Below are 15410 nucleotides of genomic sequence, written 5' to 3' on the forward strand. Positions count from 1 at the left end.
GCACGAACGCTGGTCCAACTGAGGCGCCAGGTGGAAATGGCATGGCAAGCCGTTCCACAGGACTACATCCAGCATCTCTACGATCGTCTCCATGGGAGAATAGCAGCCTGCATTGCTGCGAAAGGTGGATATACACTGTACTAGTGCCGACACTGTGCATGCTCTGTTGCCTGTGTCTATGTGCCTGTGGTTCTGTCAGTGTGATCATGTGATGTATCTGACCCCAGGAATGTGTCAATAAGTTTCCCCTTCCTGGGACAATGAATTCACGGTGTTCTTATTTCAATTTCCAGGAGTGTATTGTTGTAACCGCCGTTGAAGATCTCTGTGAATTCCTGAGGTGTCCAAGCATCTACGAACCAAGTGAGGTAGAACTAACGCATGTGAGAGTTGCTTCAGGAATCCTTTTATTCCGATAAAATTCTCGTTGTTGCCATAGTAAATTACTTGAGAATTGATTCCACTCATATTGATCATTGCAAAAAATATGACCATGGGCCAACGGCACAAATTTGTTGCTACGTTGTATGAAGCGGTCAACTTACCTGTAATGTCGATTCCACCTTTGGTGGTATTGTAAAATGTTACAATGGATGGCTTCTGTTTATCTCCAGTATCAGCATCTACTGAATTATCTTCATGCAAACTTGATGCCAAGATAACACACTTCCCCTTTTTAGGAACGTAGGAAACTAGAGTACAGCCTTTCTTGAAGCTAAAAAGTGAACTGAAAAGAGGCTTTGTTGCTCTCAATATACTGATTGGTATACAGAACTATAATCGACAAAATGTCGTCACCTATGAGGCAATTCCAACATTACAAAGGCGTTCTCAATGCTTTCGCCGCACCTATAGGACCAGGTAACTTTCGAATAATATTGTGGGTCTGAAACGTACTCCCTGCGATAGTGGAACTTTATTCCATTTTGTCTCTTTGTCCCTTCCAGTATAATAATGCTGGCTTTCTTCAAGTACTTCCTCGTCGTTTTCCTATTCCTGCCGAACTTCAACTGCATCATCACAATCTGCCTCTACTTCATCTTCAAAATCCTCTTGAACTTCATCATTATCCTCTTCGAACAACATTTTTTGTATTTCTGCAACACGATTTGGGTCAAGGAGGTTGTACGTCTTACTGTAGCCTGCCATGATCAAGTGTCTCACACCTAAAATGATAAAATTCCTATAAAATAACGCAGTCAGGCGCAGTGTATCAATTTGATACCTGATACTCAGACATTCTTAACTGACGATTAAACGGTCCCAAAAGAAAATAAGTGCATTACACATTGTATATTAACATTGTACTACTTACTAAGTTATGTTGATAACCAAAGAAATGAATTGTTGAAATGCAACACGAACGGGCGCAGTGTATCAAACTGATCAATCAGCACATATATTGACAACAGAGCAGTCGTATCGACACTGAAGCGCGCAACAATGACAAGCGTTCGGAAAAGGCTAGCTACTAGCGAGCAGGCGTCAGTGCTGCCACTCGTTGACAAATAATTTACAGTAAACTTCGAGGTGTATCAATTTGAACAGCCGCGCCCGACGGAAGGTTATAGCAATGATACCGACGCGACGCGACTCCCGGCACACATGGTGTGCTATACAGCATCTGGAGAGAACTGGGGCCTTGCTTCCTCGCGCAGCGTTCTTATATATAAAGCCGCGGTGCGGACGGCTAAGGGAACGCTCTCCCAACTAGCCACTGTGCTAGTAATGCACCACTTTAAGTTATTGAATAAATTATCGCTTCCTTAACTGATGGCCGATGAAGCTCTCAATTTAAATGTGCATTCAGCGCACAGGTAAGTAATCATAAGAAAAGTCTGACGTGGCTAAGTAAAATATTTTGGGCGAGAGAATTATTTTAATTACACTACATGCAGTAGACGAGCCGTGAACTTGCCCTTTGGAGATACGCTATCGCTATAGTTTGATAGTTATTCAATTGAAATTTCTCACATCTTTATGATTATAGCGGATCTCCAGTCTACTTAATTATAAACATCCTAGCCTTATTTACTAGCCTACTTAATCTATCTTGCTTCCTTAATTTTTGACAAAAACCAGAAAATATTGGATTTCAACTAAAATCTTAATTTGTGAGATCCAAAGTACTGTTTCTATTAAATTATTATGAAAAAGGAATCTAAATATAAATTTATAAGTCTCTAGCTCTTTTCTGGTGCGCCAATGATTTTTACAGAGAAACGTCCAAATTTTGAAAATGGTTAAAGTTATTGAACTGACATTAAACACATATTGATTTAGTATTACTCCTGACATGCTAGAACCGTTTCCGGTTATTTACTTGATTTTTAAAGTATTGCGCAACATTTATGACGTCAGAGCTAGTTACAGCGGACTAGGCTGGCACACAATGGAAAGACTGATAAGAATTTTATAACGGGTGAGTAGGCTGCTTCCCTACACAGTGTATTACCGCTTCTCCACTTTGTTCTGCTAGTATTTCAGCCTCTCAAAACCTCGTAGCTATTACATGCGTGGAAGAAGCCACAATACTTTTACAGCACTAATTATCTGCATAGAGAACCGACTTACTGTTCCTTGTCCTTGACTTCTGCGAACTTAAATGCTTCCAGTTCAGCCATCATAAAATCCTTTTTTATTTCCAAGTCTCTTTTCTCTTCTTCGGTGATGTTTTTCAGGTACGTGAGGCGAGACATTGTTTCTCTCTGCGACAGAAACCGGTGTAGAACTTCCTCAGTCTCCGATTCTCCTGTAACAAAGTATACTGAGATTATTAACAAGTGTGAAGCTCCGTATATAGTACAATTAAAGAGAGATATCCTACCCGCCTGTCGACATCTGCCCATACTAACATGAATAACAGCTCGAAACGTCATACCATTTCACAGAAATATTTCGCAAGTAGAATATCTTTTTAGCTGAGTGTGTATTTGCCTTTCTCTATATAACAACCCTTGCATCCTGCCTACGTCTCCCGAGGAAAAAATCCAGTATTCATAGGTCCTTCCTCTTACTGCGGGTTAGACCTTAGGATAACAGTTTCCTTGGCATTCTGACAAAGTAGTGGTATCTCTCTCGGTTTCCGCAGATAGAGTCTCTGATCCGGAACCAGTCTCTCTCCCGATTTGAAAAGTTTCATAGAGTCTCGTTCCATTGCCATCTAGATCACTGAAGGCAGTATGGACTGGAAGTCACGTCTTATGTTAGCCTGGTGTCCATCTCAAGCGCGACTAAACTAGCGCTCAGAGCATGTGCTTCGACATTTGTAGCTGAAAAAATGTTAAAGCCTGGCGAAGACACACTTGAGCTCGAGACACCATTAAAGAGTGGCAACTGTATAATTTTACCAAACCCCGATAATCATTACGCTCAGCATCACGAATTCCAAGTTAATTGTTTAATACTAATATCATATCGAGTCCGTCCAGTTCATGAAAAAGTATCTTTAACCTTCCAGTTTCTAATTTTTGTCACTTCGTTTACACTTCTAATAATGTTGTCACTGGAAACGAGATCAAAATAAGGAAACTAATATCTCAACAGCATGCAATAACAGGATAGATACTACTGTTACTACCACCTAAACAACGAATTTTGTTATTACGTGTGGAGAAATTGATTTTGTAAAATTTACGGTTTCGGAGATATTGGAAGGACTAGACCAATATCGAAATAAACAAGCAAAAGACAAGACCAATATCACAATGAATAAGTACTACATATTTATTTTTCATGCTCCATAAAATATTTTATTTACAACGAAATTTAAAATAATGAATGCACACAGTCGGTTTTTGGGTATTAATCTTAAGATCCACAGTGTGCAATGAAATACAGAGTGCACAAAATAAAATTGACCTGGAAAGTACTTGCAATACGACTGACTCTGGTTTTTTGATGTTCGAATCCATCTCAGAGAGATGCGGTTTTCATTCTTTACCGAAACCGCTTCCCACAGTTTTGTCAATAAATTTTTCACTGTAAACTTTTTTAGAGGCCTTCTGCAGACTTGCGTTTCATCCAACTGGTCACTAGACACATCTGCTACTCTCACTCTCTGGCACGTAATGAAACAGGGAGCTGACTACCATGTTGTTTAGCGCCCTAACCTATAAACCGTCGTCGTCATCATCATCAACATCATCATTACTATTATCATCATCATCATCATCGTAATGACACAACAAAGTGCTCGAGACAGAGCATGCAAGAGATGCGTATGCAACAGTTTGATGCATCGGATCACGATTTCCAGCATTTTCTATGTGAGCAGTTCTCCTGATCATAAACAAAGGTCATTATTGTTATAAATATTTTACAGGACAGTTTTATTTTGCGCACTCTTTATTAGGCTAAGAATTTTTCAGTGCCTGGTGCACAGGTACAAGGTATGGCGGTTATCGCTGAACAACCGACGTTCGGTCATACCGATTTTTTTCCACGCCAGTTTAACTTTACTCTTAAAACCGCTCATAATAACCGGTTTCTGAAACAACCAATTTTCAGTTTTTTATTCCGATCAATTCTTGCTATAAACATATAAATTGAACAAAGACTGAAAAATTTTGACGCTCTTAGTTTCAAAATACGTAGAATCAAAATATTAAATTAAACAGGCAAATAAAAGGAAACTCAGCCCGTCCACCATTCGTTGTTTCTCTCAAAAAATTATAAGCGGTTGCACACTACAAAAAATCACCAGCATTCTCCTACTGATTTTAATTTTTTTAAACTCTGCTTAGAAATCATGTTGTAATCAGAGATCATACCCCTATTTGGGCATAACGAATAGTCGTTGCTAAAGGGTGAAAAGTAACACTGAAGAGCTCTGTTTTTCGTGTCAATTTGTCCGTTTTAAAGGGCTATAAGCAGGTAAAGACGTATTATGAAGACATAGACAGCAGACCAGCTATTTTCTGTTATTGTTGTACTGTCGCAGAAGAAGTTGAGCAGCATAGGCACCATGGTGTAGTGCAGTGGTTCCCAACAGGATCTACGGCAGAGGGGTCCGCAAGATGCTATTACAACAAAACGTATATTAAATATATTTCGTACGATAGCAGATTTTTTGTTTTGGCCGCTTCCTGCATGAGCACAGCTTCAGCGAACGCTAACTTCTGCGTCTAGCGTCTTATTAGAGTCTGAAGAGATCGGCAGTGAGAATGAGCAACTTCTTATTCATACGGAAGTAAGATGGCTTTCTCGAGGTAGGACCTTGTCAAAATTTTTTGAACTTAGAGACGAGGTTTGTGTCTTCCTTCTTGACACAAAGTATGCAGATTTTCTCACTAACTTCTCTTGGCTTTGCTCAGTTGCGTAATCAGCTGATGTGTTTGAACACTTGAGTGTGTTAAACTTGAGTTTACAAGGAAAAATGTAGACATGTTCAAAGTTGAGGATAAGATTATTGCTGTGGTCAAAAAGCGTCAGATCTGGGCGTCAAGGATAGAAAACGAGTCATTAACTAACTTTTCTACTTTAAAACAATTCTTGGAGACATCAGAGGAGAGTTTGCCTGACCAGATCAAGGTCAATGTAGTCGAGCATCTACGCAGCCTAGCCACCACTTTTAGAAAGTATTTCCCTGAACTTGACCCTGACGACAGATGGATTCGAAATCGCTTCAGCTGTGAAGAAATAGACAAAATCCAAGGCCTTACTGAAGAAGAGCAAGATCAGCTAGTGGATCTGTCCAGCTTTGGTACGATGATAAACATTTTCATCGGTGACAAAATTACAGACTCTGGGCATCAGCACGCAAGGACTACAAGAAACTTGGAGATAAGGCAATGAAAAAGATCCTCCGATTTGCAAACACATATCGGCGTGAGCAAGCATTTTCTTGCATATGTTTCATGAAAAACAAATATAGGAATCGGCTCGTTATGTGGTCGGGTTTCAGAGTGAAAGTTTCAAGTTTGGAACCTAATATTTCAGAAATAATGGACTCAAAGGTCAGATTGAACTCGTGTCATTAAGAACTGAAAATTAAAACTAACTGTATACTGATGGAGTACTCTGTTGTAACTGTATTTTTTTCAAATAAATTGTGGTGTCACCGCCAGACACCACACTTGCTAGGTGGTAGCTTTTAAATCGGCCGCGGTCCGCTAGTATACGTCGGACCCGCGTGTCGCCACTGCCAGCAATTGCAGACCGAGCGCCGCCACACGGCAGGTCTAGAGACAGATCCTAGCACTCAGCCCCAGTTGTACAGCCGACGTTGCTAGCCATGGTTCACTGAGAATTACGCTCTCATTTGCCGAGACGATAGTAGCATAGCCTTCAGCTACAAATGTGGATTAAAGTTAGGTATTCCAGAAGCTACATAATTTTCTTTATAGCATTCATTACGTATCCTGTTTCAGACCTCACGCCAGCCTGCGTGAGTTTAAGCGCGTGCCTTTCGGCTTCCTCGCATTGTGTCTAGGCTGTCTTGTCTAGACACAACATATTTGGCGACGAGTCTCAAAAAGGGTCTTCTTCTTCTTGTTCTTTATACTTGCTTTGCCCTAATTTACTTGTGTCATGGCTTCGCCACATTCTCCAGATGTACTGTCCGAATTTTACCGCTTGCAGAATCAGCAGACGCAGGCCTTATTGGATGCCGTTGGACAGCTCGTCTAGAGTCAACGTGCGCTGCAAAACGATGCGGCCGCCGCCGCTTCATTGCTACCGCAGCCACAACACGCAGTTGCACCAACTTTTCGGCCTTTTGATTCAGCAATGGAAAACTGGATGGAGTGGTCACGCCAATTTGGATTCCATCTCGCCGCCTACAGAATTCAAGGTAACGAGCTGCAGCCTCATCTCCTTTCTTGTGTTGGTGTGTCCACCTACCGTGTGATAGTGAAATTGTTTCCCCGACGTGACGTAGCAACTCTGTCCTACGATGAAATTTTGTCTGCTTTAGATGCCTATTTCAAGGAATCAGTCAATGTAGTTGCGAAAAGGTACACGTTCTTTCATACACAACGTACGGCCGGTCAGACTAATAGGGAGTGGGTTGCAACTTTGCAAGGCCTTACAAGGGATTGTGCTTTTGAGTGTGAATGTGGACTCCCTTATTCAGATACTATGGTGCGTGATGCAATTGCACAGAACGTTTCTGATGTTCGCATAAGTGAACAAATTTTGAAACTAGTCAATCGCTCCCTTCAACAAGTGATAGACATATTGGATCGGCAAGACACACTTGACTTTGCTCAGGAGTCATTTGAAACATCGCCAGCTGTGTGTCACATAAACCGGCCCGCCGGGCGAGCTGCACTGAACTGTAAACAGCCCTCGCGCACGTCCGCGCAGCCATGTGTGCCGCGCAAGCAAGCAAATGCAGTGAAATCATGCCCGCGGTGTGCTACTAGACATTCGCGTGAGAATTGCCCGTCACGCCAAGCTATTTGCTTTTTCTGTAATAAAAAAGGACATGTTCAAAGTGTTTGCCAGAAAAAGCTAGGATCGGACACTCATAATCATTCCAGGCCCTTTGCTTTGCGCCGGAATCGAACCAAGAATACTCGGGCTCGTGAACCTTCGATCATGGAAATTCATGTAGTTAATGCCACTCCGCCCAGTGCTTCTCTCTCTAACAGTGACTGTGTTCGTCCCACAACAAGTGTGCGTCGCAATCGACGGAAATCCCGTCACGTCGCAAGTGATTCTGTACCAGTGTCTGTTCACGTTGCACAAAACAGTCGCTCTTGTCGTCAGCAGGACAATAAACTTTTTGTAGGCTTGGAAACTAATGGCACCGTGATACCATTCCAGCTCGATACCGGAGCTGCAGTTTCATTGCTCAATAAAGACACGTACAAACAGCTGGGCAAACCTCCGTTGCATGCCGCAAATGTTCAGTTAAATAGTTATTCAGGACAAGCTATCCCTGTGTTAGGACAGTGCAGCCTTCTTGCAACATACAAGGGACAAACAAAACTTGTGTCATTTTACGTCCTTCGTTCTTCTTCTGCAGTGAACTTGTTTGGTTTAGATTTATTTCAGTTGTTTAACTTGTCTATCGTCAATCATGTCCTATCAGTGAACCAGACTGTGCCTTCAGCCAGTGTTTCTCATCTATGTGAAGAATTTGCAGACATTTTTGCACCGGGCCTCGGTTGCGCTAAGAACTATAAAGCACATTTGGAACTGAATGTAAACACGCAACCAAAATTTTTCAGAGCGCGCAATGTTCCCCATGTATTGCGTGATGAGGTCGCAACAACATTACACGAATTGGAATCACAAGGTGTCATTGAACATGTGCAGGCTTCTCTCTGGGCTTCACCCTTAGTAATTTTGCAAAAACCTTCCGGAAAATTGTGACTTTGTGTGGACTTCAAGGCAACAGTGAATCCACAACTTGTGACTGCTACTTTTCCTTTACCCCGCCCGGAAGATCTTTTTGACAAACTGTGCCCGGCTAAATATTTTTCGAAGTTGGACCTAGCAGATGCGTACTTGCAAATACCGGTGGACGAAGAATCCCAGCGCGTATTGGTGGTTAACACGCATCTTGGTTTGTACCGATTCAAACGACTGCCATTCGGGTGTGCATCCGCTCCTGCATTGTTTCAGCAATATTTACAAACTGTTTGTGCGTCGGTCCCTACTGCAGCAAACTATCTGGAGGATATTGTGATCTCCGGAAAGACGGAAGACGAACATTTAGACAATCTCCAAACATTATTTCAGGTCTTGCGACAAAATGGTCTTCGCTTGCGGAAGGACAAATGTGTGTTTTTTGCTCGTGAATTGCCATATCTGGGACATGTACTCAATGCCCAAGGCATACATCCCAGTCCAGAGCACCTTCGTGCCATACAAGACTTGCCTTCGCCGCAGAATTTGAAGCAGCTACAGAGTGTGCTGGGTAAAATAAATTATTACCATCGCTATATCCCCCATGCCTCTTCCATTTCAGCTCCGCTTCATCGCTTACGCCGTAAAGGTGTTCCATTCGTCTGGTCGACGGAATGCGAACGCGCCTTTCGCCAGTTGAAATCGGCGTTGCTTTCTAATACTTGCCTTACGCCATTCGATCCCCAGAAACCCCTTTTGTTGATGGTAGATGCATCGGATTTCGGGATCGGAGCTGTACTTGTGCACAAAGATGGTTCGCATGATCGCCCTATTGCCTTTGCGTCCAAATTGCTCTCGCCTGCGCAAAGAAATTATTCACCGATAGAGACAGAAGCTTTGGCTCTCGTATTTGGTGTTACAAAGTTTCATGATTTCTTGTATGGTCGTCACTTTACCATCATCACAGACCACACACCTTTGACATCGCTTTTTCATCCAACCAAGCCTGTACCTCCACGTACAGCGCAGAAATTCATTCGCTGGTCTATTTTCCTCTCGCAGTACCGCTACGATATCTTGTATCGGTCCACTGCTAAGCACGGAAACGCCGATGCGTTGTCCCGTTTGCCTGTTGCCGAGGATAGAGCATTCGATTCCTCCGAACTTGCTTGCATGTTCATTGATGCGGAAACCGATGACGTGGTAGAATCGTTTCCAATTGATTTTCGTCAGACCCTGTCCTTGCTACCGTTTTGCGTTTTGTTGCTACGCAATGGCCCTTGTCAAAGTCACGGGTCGAGGATCCGTTGGTTCGCAGATTTTTTGCTCACAAGGAGAGACTTTTTGTCCGACGTGGTGTTTTGCTGTTGCGTTCTGATAATGATCAGTCCAGGGTCGTGGTCCCACGTTCGTTACAGTCCTCTGTCTTAAAGCTTCTACACCAAGGACATTGGGGTATAGTGCGAACGAAACAACTTGCTCGTCAGCACTGTACTTGGTTCGGAATCGATGCTGCGATTTCGAATATGTGCTCTTCTTGCATGGCGTGTGCCGAACAACAATCCGCACCTTCGCGGAAATTCTTTGCGTGGCCGAAAGCCACTTCCCCTTGGCAACGCTTACACATTGATTTTGCTGGTCCATTCTGGAATGCTCGATGGTTGGTTGTGGTCGATTCCTTCAGTAATTTTCCTTTTGTTGTCAAGATGTCTTCCACGACGTCTTCTGCCACCATCCAAGAGTTATCCGCTATCTTTTGCATTGAAGGTCTTCCACAGACTATTGTTTCCGACAATGGCCCGCAATTCATGTCCGCAGAATTTCAGTCATTCTGCAAGGCCAATGGTATTCAACATCTGACGTCCGCGCCGTTTTCGCCACAGTCAAACGGTGTCGCTGAACGTTTGGTCCGGACTTTCAAGTCCCAGATGTTGAAGTTGAAAGAGTCGCATTCTCGGGAGGACGCGTTATTGCTCTTCTTGTCTTCGTATCGCTCTCAGCCCCGAGATGGTCGCTCGCCGGCTGAGTTGTTGCACGGTCGTCCTCATCGAACCTTGATGTCTTTGCTGCATCCGCCGCATCAGGTTCCTGTGCAGCGGCAGCCACCTGCTTTTGCTCCAGGCGACGTTGTATTGTATCGTCACTATCGAGGTTCACGGCGTTGGCTCGCAGGGCGCATTCTTCGCTGCCTCGGCCGCGCGATGTATCTGGTTTTGGGGGCCTCTGGTGAGGTGCGTCGGCATCTCAATCAGCTGCGCCTCTGCCGCTCCCCGTCTGCTTGCAGCGACGGTGCCGTCCGGTCAGCGCCCTGGGGACCCATCTACTGGCTCGCCTCATCCCCAGGTGTTCCCGACGCTGCATTCCATTTTGCCCCATGGCGACGCGCCGCCACCGCCGCCGCCGCCGCCGACTGTTCTCTCGCGGCGCCGCCCGCAGTGGACGCGTCGCTGCAACCGCCGGGCGCCTCCCTGGGTCACGCGCCGCCGATCGCTTCCCGTGACCAGTTGTCCTCCGCCATGGAACTTTTGCCCGCTCCGGACCATCTGTCGTCTTCGCCAGTCGGGTGCTCCGACTCGATGGAGGTCGACCCTTCGGCCCCTCCTGACTATCTACGGGCGCATACACCTCCTGCTGGCGTGCACCCTGGACTAGGTTTTCAGGCGTTTCCTAGCTCCCCTCGGGCCGAATGGCTCGGTGCGGGTGGCACAGCCTCGCCTGTTGTTAGGCTCCCCACCTCATCGTATACGCCAACATGGGGTCCTCCCCACGGCGGGCGGAAGCCTTATAATACAACCGTTCGCCGATTTGCAGGGGAGGAATGTGGTGTCACCGCCAGACACCACACTTGCTAGGTGGTAGCTTTTAAATCGGCCGCGGTCCGCTGGTATACGTCGGACCCGCGTGTCGCCACTGTCAGCAATTGCAGACCGAGCGCCGCCACACGGCAGGTCTAGAGACAGATCCTAGCACTCAGCCCCAGTTGTACAGCCGACGTTGCTAGCCATGGTTCACTGAGAATTACGCTCTCATTTGCCGAGACGATAGTAGCATAGCCTTCAGCTACATTTGCTACGACCTAGCAAGGCGCCATTACCAGTATAGATATTGAGATTCTATTAATGTATCATCAAGAGCGATGTTCTACAAATGTGGATCAAAGTTAAGTATTCCAGAAGCTACGTACTTTTCTTTATAGCATTCATTACGTATCCTGTTTCAGACCTCACGCCAGCCTGCGTGAGTTTAAGCGCGTGCCTTTCGGCTTCCTCGCATTGTGTCTAGGCTGTCTTGTCTAGACACAACATAAATAATACCTTGTATGGAATTAGTATTTTCTTATTTTTCATACATGTCTACTCAATGCAATCTCAAGTATGGTACGCTTGACAGACCAATACACTCAGTTTTAATTTTTTCCTGTCTTTTTCAGTTCGTAGTCAATTTTTATTTTTTTTAAGGAGTTTGTTATACTAAACACACAGATTTGAAGACAAAGATTTTGAGCAATAATCAAAAATTTAACAATAAGCATAGTGGCTAAATTGAAAAAGTTTTAACCTCAATATTTTGTCAATAATGAATATGTCACTGTTTTTTCTAAGTACCAAAAATAGAAAACGTACAAAAAGACTCTTAATTTGGCTTTCGTAGGTACTTGATACTGTGATATGACAAGCTACCAACCATGCTCGATGAGTGGGTCCTCGAGAAAGTTTTGTTAGGAGCCCCTGGTGTAGTGGTTATGACACTAGACTACAGCAGCGAGGGTTGTGAGTTCAAAACTCGCCTGAACTGTAAAATTTTAATTTCTATATTCGGTTTGAGTACATTCTAGAAGTATCGACAAATGTCAAGAATCATTGTACTGGAATTTCTGTAACTGCATACAGGGTGTTACAAAAAGGTACGGCCAAACTTTCAGGGAACATTCCTCACACACAAAGAAAGAAAATATGTTATGTGGACATGCGTCCGGAAACGCTTACTTTCCATGTTAGAGTTCATTTTATTACTTCTCTTCAAATCACGTTAATCATGGAATGGAAACACACAGCAACAGAACATACCAGCGTGACTTCAAACACTTTGTTACAGGAAATGTTCAAAATGTCCTCCGTTAGCGAGGATACATGCATCCACCCTCCGTCGCATGGAATCCCTGATGCGCTGATGCAGCCCTGGAGAATGGCGTATTGTATCACAGCCGTCCACAATACGAGCACGAAGAGTCTCTACATTTGGTACCGGGGTTGCGTAGACAAGAGCTTTCAAATGCCCCCATAAATGAAAGTCAAGAGGGTTGAGGTCAGGAGAGCGTGGAGGCCATGGAATTGGTCAGCCTCTACCAATCCATCGGTCACCGAATCTGTTGTTTAGAAGCGTACGAACACTTCGACTGAAATGTGCAGGAGCTCCATCGTGCATGAACCACATGTTGTGTCGTACTTGTAAAGGCACATGTTCTAGCAGCACAGGTAGAGTATCCCGTATGAAATCATGATAACGTGCTCCATTGAGCGTAGGTGGAAGCACATGGGGCCCAATCAAGACATCACCAACAATGCCTGCCCAAACGTTCACAGAAAATCTGTGTTGATGACGTGATTGCACAATTGCGTGTGGATTCTCGTCAGCCCACACATGTTGATTGTGAAAATTTACAATTTGATCACGTTGAAATGAAGCCTCATCCGTAAAGAGAGTATTTGCACTGAAATGAGGATTGACACACTGTTGGATGAACCATTCGCAGAAGTGTACCCGTGGAGGCCAATCAGCTGTTGATAATGCCTGCACACGCTGTACATGGTACGGAAACAAATGGTTCTCCCGTAGCACTCTCCATACAGTGACGTGGTCAACGTTACCTTGTACAGCAGCAACTTCTCTGACGCTGACATTAGGGTTATCGTCAACTACACGAAGAATTGCCTCGTCCATTGCAGGTGTCCTCGTCGTTCTAGGTCTTCTCCAGTCGCGAGTCATAGGCTGGACTGTTCCGTGCTCCCTAAGACGCCGATCAATTGCTTCGAACGTCTTCCTGTCGGGACACCTTCGTTCTGGAAATCTGTCTCGATACAAACGTACCGCGCCACGGCTATTGCACCGTGCTAATCCATACATCAAATGGGCATCTGCCAACTCTGCATTTGTAAACATTGCACTGACTGCAAAACCACGTTCGTGATGAACACTAACCTCTTGATGCTACGTACTGATGTGCTTGCTGCTAGTACTGTAGAGCAATGAGTCGCATGTCAACACAAGCACCGAAGTCAACATTTCCTTCCTTCAATTGGGCCAACTGGCGGTGAATCGAGGAAGTACAGTACATACTGACGAAACTAAAATGAGCTCTAACATGGAAATTAAGCGTTTCCGGACACATGTCCACATAACATCTTTTCTTTATTTGTGTGTGAGGAATGTTTCCTGAAAGTTTGGCCGTACCTTTTTGTAACACCCTGTATATACCGTCTGTGTTCTGGCCGGGGGCAGTTCGCTCCGCACTCTTGTATGTGCAAGTGCTGAAGAAACATTCGTTAAGTGAAGTTAGTGTTCGTCATTCATCTACTTACACCTTCCTCACGTGACTTTATTCTGGTGGAGGCGCTGGGTATTGGAACTTGTGATACCGAACATTATCGACGACACAGTGGCTCCCATCAGGCCACGACAGAGCCGCCGTTTACTTGGCGAGAAACCCGAGTTCGAGCCATATTAAATAGATCGAAATCTATCGGAGACAGAAGAAGAAGAGGACGTTACGATGACAGCAACTGTGTGCCACCACATGAGACATCCTTCCGGGTTCTCTGGTGACAATGGCCAAGATCCAAACAAGTGGCTGAAGGTATATGAGTATATAGCCAAATTTCTCAAATGGGATGACACTGTGTGTTTGGCTAACGTATTTTTCTACTTGGAGGTCACTGCCAAACAATGGCATGAGAACAACGAGGAGAAGTTCACAAGCTGGGAAGTATTCCAGGTGGAACTGCGCAAGTATTTCGGCGACACACAACAAATTAAGTGTAAGGCTGAATATAAATTAAAGTGCAGGGCTCAGCGTTCAGGAGAAACTACAGCATCCTACATTTAAGACGTCTTGGAGCTGCGTAAAATAGTGGATTCTAGAATGAAGGAGGAAGATAAGGTTGCACATCTCATGAAGAGTGTTGGTGAGGACATGTATCAAGCCCTACTTCTGAAGGAGGTTTCGACAGCAGACGACTTCATAAAATGGTGCCAGTATATCGAGACAATGCATCAAAAAAGAATTACACGAAAGAAGTTTGAACGGCTTTCAAACGTCGTATCGATGTCTGTGATGGAGGAAGGAACTGATTTCATAAGTGTTTTTCGTCAGATAGGGAGAGAAGACGTTCAGAAGGCACTTGGATAGCACGGCGGGCAAAAAACCGAGACGCTTCAAGAGGTCATAAGGGAAGAAGTGGAATAGACACTGAACCCAATCTCTCGTCCTTCATATCCCTTTAAAACGGTGAAAAAGTCGAGACCCAGGCGAATTTACGTTCCTGCAATGCCGCATGACGAACCTGTTTGGCCACCAAGGAAGACTAAAGTCTGGAGGACCCAGGATAACCAACCTGCCGACGAACGGGACATGTGGTCCGCTTTGTCGAGAAAGGCGGCGGATATTTGATGACGCCCGCGTCAGAAGACAGCAGACCTATCTTAGCCGACGCCAACTCCGGGACGACGAAGATGAACAAGAAGATGTGGGTGCAGAACGACGTAGGTCACCATCGCAGCGAGCTAGCTGCTGGACAGGACGCTCCCCGACACGTCGATCAAGGTCTCCATCGCCGTTTAGATGTTCCAGCCGATCACCTAGTAGTCGCGGCCTGGAAAACTAAAGGGTGCGACCTTCCATGGAGGTGACGCTGCCGAAGAGAAAAATCCTCCGCCGTCGATCACTACAAAAATGATAGGAAAATACGCCGATATCCTCATGGATGGCCGACCAGCCCAAGATCTTGTGGACTCTGGAGCATCACATTCAGTCAGAAGTACCGCCGCCATTTACAGAAAACCGAATTCGTCTCTGCTGAAGGTGGCTAATGGGAAATATGTAAAACATACAGGGA

At 44.8% G+C, this 15410-nt stretch overlaps 1 protein-coding gene across 1 annotated transcript in view; it reads right to left on the bottom strand.

The window, feature by feature from the left end:
• The window catches only part of LOC126183913 (outer dynein arm-docking complex subunit 3), a 409835-nt gene that overhangs the window by 101713 nt on the left and 292712 nt on the right, over positions 1-15410 (bottom strand). The window contains exon 8 of the mRNA XM_049926257.1: positions 2575-2752. Within this exon, the coding sequence (XP_049782214.1) occupies positions 2575-2752 (178 nt within the window). The remainder of the gene's footprint in view (positions 1-2574; positions 2753-15410) is intronic.

Source organism: Schistocerca cancellata, chromosome 4 (genome assembly GCF_023864275.1).
Source record: "Schistocerca cancellata isolate TAMUIC-IGC-003103 chromosome 4, iqSchCanc2.1, whole genome shotgun sequence".
Classification (NCBI taxonomy): domain Eukaryota; kingdom Metazoa; phylum Arthropoda; class Insecta; order Orthoptera; family Acrididae; genus Schistocerca; species Schistocerca cancellata.